General features: G+C 40.6%; 1 protein-coding gene across 6 annotated transcripts in view; it reads left to right on the top strand.

Moving 5' to 3' along the window:
* cep112 (centrosomal protein 112) overlaps positions 1-6,177 on the top strand; it is a 102,682-nt gene that overhangs the window by 72,399 nt on the left and 24,106 nt on the right. For all 6 annotated transcript variants that reach the window (XM_032536686.1, XM_032536684.1, XM_032536683.1 and 3 more), the window contains one exon: positions 4,857-5,006. In XM_032536686.1, coding sequence (XP_032392577.1) covers positions 4,857-5,006 — 150 coding nt within the window. The remainder of the gene's footprint in view (positions 1-4,856; positions 5,007-6,177) is intronic.

The raw sequence follows: 6,177 nt of genomic DNA, 5'->3' as shown, positions 1-6,177 counted from the left end.
ACACACACACACACACACACACACACACACACACACACACAGCAAGCCAACCTGTCCTTTACCCTTCAGGAGATTTGCCCAGACACGCCCATCACATATCTGGCATGAGGTTTGTGCATTCAGTTCAGCAAATAAATATACACCTAAAACATCAACGTTTGTATTACATATTGAACATTTTACAGATCTGCTGTCTGGTTTTTCTCTTTTGTTTATTGCTGTTCTGTATATCAACTCTGCATCCTGAGGTGTTAGAGGTAAAAGCATTCCTTTGCAGCTCAGACAGAATTGTGTGAATGCAGGACAGGTTATCAGGTCCCATACTGATTAGTTGGATGTTTTGATAATACAAATTTTGCCGTTAAAGCTGCACTAATAAATATTTTTTACATTGAAGAAAATCAAATATCTACATGTAATGAGAAAGGGGTCGCTCATAGGGAGCTAGACGGAGAATACGTATTAGACTTGGATTTATTTATTTATTTATTTATACTGTTTATTAATCCCTAGTGGGGAAATTGCAATTTACCCTTGTTTTGTTAGTAATCACTACACACACACATGCTCAGTACCTATACATGCACTAATGGAGAGATCTGTCAGAGTGAGGGGGCTGAAGCTGTCAATGGGAACATGCGCCCCGTGCAGTTTGTGTTTGGTGCCTTGCTCAAGAGCACCTTGGCAGTGCCCTGGAGGTGAACTGACACCTCTCCAGCTACGAGGCCATCACCATACTTTTGTCCATATGGGGGCTTGAACCCATGATGTAGCTTCTGTAAGATCTTGAAGCAGAAATATATAAATCCCCCTTAACCCTTGTGTTGTCTTTACCGTTAACCATGACCCTGAAAATGAATATTTTTTGGTGCTTTTCCCATGCTTTTGGCGCTTTTTAAAAAACCTTAGCTGGTTTAATAATAGGTGTTACACTTATTCTTGGAATTCATGGTCAACAAACCTCATTTATATCAATTCATACATAACGTTTTTAGTTAAAAAGGCATCATTATGAATTATTTTGACTAATAGTTTTGATCAGAGGATGCTGAGTGGATCACAGACGGGTAGATGTCAAAGTTTAGTCCGGATGCTGTTTGGAAACCATTTAAAAAAAATAATAATAATTGAAATGCTATAAGATTAAATAAAACACCCAAAAAATTCAATGAAAGTAATCATTAATTTAACTTGGAGAATGTTGTATGGAATCATCCGAAATCCATATTTCTGATATAAAACATTTTGAAATGGGTCAGTTTGACCCAAGGACAACACAAGGGTTAAAAGATCATTTAAAGTCCCTACTTATATTTCACACACTTATTTGTCGCCTGTCCGTTCACTTGCACCAGTATCCCCCTCTTCTCCATTCTCTCTCCCATTCCTTTAATAGATCTTTGCTCCATAACTGTTTCTCTTCCTTATGTCATGGCATCCTCTGTCCACACTTCCAATCGAGGCCCATATGTTTAACATTACTGCTTGTCTCCTCAGACTGAGTGAGCCCCATTTAAAACTGAGGTAATTGTTCTCTCCAACCAGAAATATAACTTCCCAAGACGCACTCTGTCATTCTGCAAAATGTCTCAGAAAGTTCAGGCAGCTTTTACCTCACCAGTTTAAAAGATCAAAAACACCCTAAGTAGTGTTTACATTACAAAAGAAAAGAGTTTTCTTCTTGATTATGTAGCAGGGTAAAATATCACAATCATTTGGCCGTAATTGCAGCTTGTTACACCAAGAGGAGATTCAAAGTGGAGAGGGGGGAAATGTTTTTTTTTTTTTTTAATTTATTTTTTTTCTCCTCTTTAAATCCCCCCATTTTGGGTTTGCTGGCAAAGGCACAGAGTTGAAAGTGGGGTTGACAAGCAGATGTTGTGAGAAAACGGTAGCTTATTAGGTTACACAATGTTCGACTTCAAAAGAAGTCTGATGCTGTGCGAAAGTTCAGCCATGTTTGCCTGCTTTGGCGTTGTGGTACGCCGCCGCAGACAAAGCAACAAATGATTAATCCTCTGTTTTGGGGACACAAAGCTGGCACAGGATCATCAAACATCACTCTCTCTCTCTCTCTCTCTCTCTGACAATAAAGAAAAGTCTTGGTGCGCAGAATTCAACACCTTTGTTGAACTGTGTAGTTAAACAGAGGGTTATGCTGAAGGTGTGGGTTTTTGTGCAAACATATTAATATGCTTCAATAATCCAGGGTATTTGTCATGGGCTCGGACAGCTTTGTTTTAAAAGGTAAAGGTGGGACGGGTGGTGGGTGTTGTTGCCTACCCCTTGGGGCAACTCAGTCAAATGTAAACAAGAGGCCTTTGAACCTCAAAGGCTAACCCCAGTTGTTAACCCCTCAATGTCTGACCGGGGGCATTGCTCTTGAGCTCAACTGCATGCCTAATAACCCAATTAAAAACATACCACACCATACATTATCCTGAGGGGACTGGAGACGCAGCTCATAAGGCTATAGGTTTATGTGCATGCGCAAGCACACACACACACACACACACACACACACACACACACACACACACACACACACACCCCTCTCTTGCACGTAAGTCTTTGCGTTTGTCTCTCTGTCTCTGCTTTTCTCATTTACGCACGCACATTTACACAGACTTAATTATTGTCTATCCAATCCAATCTTGTATGTTAAGAATCTGGCTGTGAGTGGTCCTCCTGGGTGACCTGTGAACTGAACAGGGCTGTGCTCCCTTCCCTCACTTAATGATCCAGCTACAGTGGGTGGTAGCTGTGGTACTGGTGGGAGATCATTACTTTATCCCTGACCGTTCCACCGTGGGAGTAGGTAGGTGGTGGAGGGAGTTTGCCATGGGAGGCACAGTACATGAGAAGTACCATGTTCTGGAAGAGAGAGGTTGAAGTTCACTCCATATGCAAATGTACCTCATTAGTTTAACATATGTATTAACCAAATAGGATATGTTGCAATATTTATTCAAATGTAGGGATGAACCCACAGAGTTATCACCCGACTGTACAGCTTTCCTCAGCATTTTATTGTTTATCAGCGCTTTGTTCTGGTTTTACTGTTCTTCTTCTTTCACTATCGCTGCTCTCCTTAGAGTTGTTTTCAATGAATAAATTCTGTACGCCACCAGCCCAACACAAAATTACAGTCAAAGTTAACAAAATAGCTGGTGAACATTGTGGAGCTGGTCTAAAAATAGTTTTTAATTAATAGTCACTGTTCTGTCGATTAATTAATTGATTCATTGACTTATTATTTCAGTTCATTTGCGCATGCAAATGCAGCAAATAGCTGTTAATTTGTGAAGACTAAGCATTTTTGTGCCACTTGCTATTTTGTTCTCACCTCAATATTTCAATTGCTTAACAGATCATAGACCGCCAACAGACCAGGTGTGCAGCAATTAGGAGGTCTGGAACCAGGCTACACTATTTCAACATCCGCCACCAGGTTTTTACACTCGCAAGTGTTTTATTTTCATTAAATATTGGCTCATGGAAAAGTAATCCTGCCTTTAGCCCTGATCAGAGCTTGCTAGTAGGCTGGGGAAATAGACAAGACTCACCAGACCAATTACAGAAGTCCTGGCTGGCTATCGGACTGAAAAAAAGTGTGTGTGTGTGTGTGTGTGTGTGTGTGTGTTTTTTTGTGTGTGTGGTGTGTGTGTGTGTGTGTGTGTGTGTGTGTGTGTGTGTGTGTGTGTGTGTGTGGGGTAAACACACACAGACAGGAATAACGAGACAGAACAGCGCCTGGGGGCTAAAGACCAGCAGATGCAGGGAATCCATATTGTAAAATAATTACTACGCCCAGAAATTATGTTCCTATATATGTGTCATTTGTTGCTTTCAGTGGCTTTCCGCTGACAAAATAAGCATAATCTCTCTCTCTCTCTCTCTCTCTCTCTCTCTCTCTCTCTCTCACTCTCTCTCTCTCTCTCTCTCTCTCTCTCTCTCTCTCTCTCTCTCTCCATCCTCTCTCTCTCTCTCTCTCTCTCTCTCTCTCTCTCTCTCTGGTCCACCCACATCACTCTAACTCCCACACAGTGTGCAGATTCCAACAGGGCTAGTCCTCCAGAGTTTGAACACGGTAAACAATTATCTGTCTAGCCCAAAGCTAGCAGCAGCACTGCTCCCCACCACTGCCTCTGTCTCTCTTTTGCCCTCTCTCCGTTACTCTCCCTCTCTCTTTTTACTCTCTCTCCTCTTTCTACTGCCTTTCCCTAACAGTGGCTTAAATAGAATGTTAATTTTGACTGGAGGATTTCAAAGCCAAGGCAGTTCCTTTTCATCTTTGTGTGCACTGCAAGTTCACCAACACAAAGTCACTCCTCTCTTCAAAAAGGAAGTTGTTTTTTCCTTCCTGTCTATTTTTTTTTTACTTCCCTCTTCTTTTCTCTGCTTTCTCTGTGTCTTCTGTCTCGTCTCAAAAAAGACACAAAACATGAGAATTTGGGAAAAAGCAGTGTTTCAAGGTGATTGTTACTGCCATCCAAATCCATGACAAATGTGAAGAACCTTTTCCATCTGATACAAGACATTTTGTCAGATGAGTGAAATTAAGCAAATCAGCATTTTGTTAAGTAAACATGTTTTGCATTTTGCAACAGGTTTTCTCTGCACTTTGAGATTTTTTGCTGTGTCACTGTCAAAAGTAACTATGACTTACCTATGCACTGGGGGAAAAAAACTTTCCCAAGAGCAGACTTTTCCCAGTATGTCAACATGTCTTTTTATTTATTCACTGACCAGTTGGTCACTGTGTGATCAGTTGTCCATCTGAAGATTTTCTGTCAAAATTAAGATAAAAAAATCAAACTGTTTTTTTTCCCTGTCTCTCCTCCTCTCACCTATAGCTAATTGCGGAGCTACAAACATCTGTCTGTGACTCAAAGGAAGAGGCTGTTCGTCTGCAGCAGGCGATGGCCAAGCAGTTGGAGGAGTCCAACGTTCGTTGGGATGAGGAGAGGAGGACAATAACTCAGCACGCTGATAGGGCCAACCAGGTCAGTGTCGTGCACTTAGAAGACTTAATCACACTTATTAATTGCATTTATAAATATTATTGATATGAGAAACAAAATGACTATCCGTTGGTGTGAGGGGAAGAGCATTATTACTGCATTACCGGAGTTTGCGGCAGCATATTAGAGCCGCGTCACTTTACCTGAAATAAAGACCACCCACATACCAGCACGCCAGCTAGAAATGATTGAATGGGGCATTGTAACCAAACTCCCATAAAAACCTGAGTTTGCATGAGTTGTTTGGTACATAAACTAAGTATTGCTTACTTTTGTTTTTACCTTAACACTTTTTATTTCAGAACATGTAAAACTGTAAACAACATCTTTAAAAAAGCCTTGTCTTGATTTAACTTTTATGGAGTAGACACGGGTCGCTTTTCTTTTGTTAAAGCACGGTCACGGTTTGTATGTATGGGCTCTGTCATTTATATGGCTAGCTGCAAACTCCATAGTGTCTTTAAGTGGCTTGTGTGCTCTGTGTCTGGCTGAACCTTGTAAATCTGTCTGCTGCACCCCCCTTCTTTAGTCAGAGCCTCTCTATATCATTACTGTCATTCTCTTTCACAGTTAAACACCTTTTTTAAGCATTCACATTTCTATTTCTTACTTTGTTTCTCTTAAACCTGTTCTAATTGAACTTCACATATAAAACAATATTAGTTGACACAATTAAGATATTAGGAATGAAAAATGTCTCGTTGTTTATTTGACTTTGATGTGCCACTGCTTAGTAATTGAGACACTACTAGCCCCTTTAACAATTCTGCACTAGGGCCGCAAAGAAGGTTTGCAGTTACGCTAGTGTGTGTGAGCCGATACCATAGATGTTCACAAGTCATTTTTTTTTAATTTCTTCTTTGAGCTTGAATCTCAAGTCTTTGAGCTTGAGTCAAGTCAAGTCTCAAGTCTTTAAGGGGCAAGTTCAAGTCAAGTCTCAAGTCTTTTGCAACAAGTCCAAATCAACTCTCAAGTCTCTGGCAGGGGTGGATTTAGTCATTTTGAGGCCTAAGGCAAACACAGGCCTGGGGCCATCCACAACCCTTGTTCTCACCCTTTTCAATCCTTTTTTTTTATTGTATAAGAGCCAAAACCTGCTTATCTTTTCTCCATTTTTTTAATTTGCATGTAATAGTTACTGCTTGTAAATCTG

The sequence above is a fragment of the Etheostoma spectabile genome, chromosome 15, assembly GCF_008692095.1.
Source record: "Etheostoma spectabile isolate EspeVRDwgs_2016 chromosome 15, UIUC_Espe_1.0, whole genome shotgun sequence".
NCBI lineage: Eukaryota > Metazoa > Chordata > Actinopteri > Perciformes > Percidae > Etheostoma > Etheostoma spectabile.
Note: the sequence above shows the minus strand (reverse complement) of the source record. Positions and strands in the feature narration are given on the sequence as shown.